Below are 2,557 nucleotides of genomic sequence, written 5' to 3' on the forward strand. Positions count from 1 at the left end.
GAATAATGCCGCGCGGCGCTCCTTATCTAGTCTCCCTGTTTATTCCGCTAATGCAAGCTGCTGTAAAGCATGCGAAATTTGTTTTCGGAACGTAAAAATCGTGCTGACAGTACTTTCAGCTGATTTCGGAACATAGCCATAGTATATCTTATCTGTGGTACTTTCTCTACTATAAACTTTGTTCTATGTCTGTACCATAGAAAATATAGTACTAACGTTTTCTATGGTCTGTACTTCAAACATGTTCTTTGTCTTTGGCTGCACAAAACTAGGTTATATTTGAAGATGTTAATAAAGAAAAATGAAAATTATAAATTTATGTATATCAAATATTAATTTGTTTAATAAAAACTTAATAAAGCATAATTTTGTTCGTTTCTATGGTTAGTTAAATGATACTTTTCTTAAATCATTCATTATAAATTTATTGTTTGTAGCTGCGCCACCAAAACGTTTTTATAAAAATACCAGTATATTACGAAGTGAAAGAAAATTTGAAGTAATCTTAGATCAAAGAAAATTGAAAACCCCAAAAGGAAATATTTTCTCTGTTGAAAACGAAGCATTAGCTATTGCTGTTGCAACAGAATGGAATTCTCAAAAGGATAAAATTGTTCAAAGTAAAATGCATATTGTGAGTTGTAAATAGATATACTTATCACTATAAATAATAATATGTTATTGTTTTTAGACAACACTCTGTAATACGATTTTAGATAATCCAAACAATTTGACTAAATATGATATAGTCAATTATATAGTGAATTATTTGGACACAGATACAGTTTTATTTCAAGCAAATGTAAGTTTTTATTTTCATTTTAAAGTAGAAAATAATCTATGTAGTTCAAATATCTGCTTGAAGAATATAAATAAATAAAGTTGTTGAAGTGCACCTCATACAATGGCCAGTATATGCTTCTGGATTTGCGATATTCAGGAATGAAGCAACTATTGGAGGTATCTTCGCCAATGTGTTGATTCCAACAGGCTGAGAAGTACATTTTTGATTGATGTATCTTAAAAAGAATATGTCTTGTGTTAGGCGAATTGGGCGCAGAGAAATATATTTTCTGCATATTTCAACAGCATTATGCAAAATCCTATAATTGTAAATTTTCTTGAAATGCCCGTCTTGGTGTCAGGTATTGAAACAAGTAGGTAACTGCTAATGTCCTGTACGTCACTAATTTTCAAATTTGTCAATTCGCAGCATCGACAGGCGCCAGAAACCCCCATTATTAGTGCAACCTAAAATAATTCAAAGTTCACTATATACCTAACAACATGTAAAAGGTAAAGAGATAATCAGGCCGAGTATGTATCCCATTTTATCATAATAACAGTTATGTTATTTCAGGTTTGTTAACGTTACCTGTTATGATATAACATGCATGTTATTGAGGAATTTAGCAAATACTCGTATTGCAATTTTGTTGTTTTTTGAAGACGCTTTTGTGTCGACATTTTTAATAATAATTATGCAAAATTATTATAAACAAGAGNACAATTTGACTAAATATGATATAGTCAATTATATAGTGAATTATTTGGACACAGATACAGTTTTATTTCAAGCAAATGTAAGTTTTTATTTTCATTTTAAAGTAGAAAATAATCTATGTAGTTCAAATATCTGCTTGAAGAATATAAATAAATAAAGTTGTTGAAGTGCACCTCATACAATGGCCAGTATATGCTTCTGGATTTGCGATATTCAGGAATGAAGCAACTATTGGAGGTATCTTCGCCAATGTGTTGATTCCAACAGGCTGAGAAGTACATTTTTGATTGATGTATCTTAAAAAGAATCTGTCTTGTGTTAGGCGAATTGGGCGCAGAGAAATATATTTTCTGCATATTTCAACAGCATTATGCAAAATCCTATAATTGTAAATTTTCTTGAAATGCCCGTCTTGGTGTCAGGTATTGAAACAAGTAGGTAACTGCTAATGTCCTGTACGTCACTAATTTTCAAATTTGTCAATTCGCAGCATCGACAGGCGCCAGAAACCCCCATTATTAGTGCAACCTAAAATAATTCAAAGTTCACTATATACCTAACAACATGTAAAAGGTAAAGAGATAATCAGGCCGAGTATGTATCCCATTTTATCATAATAACAGTTATGTTATTTCAGGTTTGTTAACGTTACCTGTTATGATATAACATGCATGTTATTGAGGAATTTAGCAAATACTCGTATTGCAATTTTGTTGTTTTTTGAAGACGCTTTTGTGTCGACATTTTTAATAATAATTATGCAAAATTATTATAAACAAGAGTCAGTATTAAACAAAAACACATATAACTGACAGATGTCTTTTAGATTATGAAACATGAAACAAATGCAAACTCATAAATAACGGATAAGTACAACATAAAATAGTTTGTAACATGTTATCTTAAATTATAACAGAGTTTCTTAAAGGCAAGGAATTTGGTGTTGCTATAGTTTAACATAGGTGTTATTTGTCTAATGAAACTGAACGGCTTGTTAAATTTCCATTTACTTGCCGGTTTTATCGAAGGTAAGTTGTAAATTTTAAGTAACTT

The 2,557-nt window shown here is 30.4% G+C and overlaps 1 protein-coding gene across 1 annotated transcript in view; it reads left to right on the top strand.

Moving 5' to 3' along the window:
• The first annotated feature begins 235 nt into the window (after positions 1 to 235).
• The window catches only part of LOC108916416 (ATP synthase mitochondrial F1 complex assembly factor 2), a 9,267-nt gene continuing 6,945 nt past the window's right edge, over positions 236 to 2,557 (top strand). Inside the window, exons 1-3 of the mRNA XM_018722664.1 lie at positions 236 to 383; positions 438 to 634; positions 692 to 802. Of these exons, the coding sequence (XP_018578180.1) occupies positions 302 to 383; positions 438 to 634; positions 692 to 802 (390 nt within the window). The 5' untranslated portion in view covers positions 236 to 301. The remainder of the gene's footprint in view (positions 384 to 437; positions 635 to 691; positions 803 to 2,557) is intronic.

The sequence above is a fragment of the Anoplophora glabripennis genome, unplaced genomic scaffold (genome assembly GCF_000390285.2).
Source record: "Anoplophora glabripennis isolate ALB-LARVAE unplaced genomic scaffold, Agla_2.0 scaffold2293, whole genome shotgun sequence".
NCBI lineage: Eukaryota > Metazoa > Arthropoda > Insecta > Coleoptera > Cerambycidae > Anoplophora > Anoplophora glabripennis.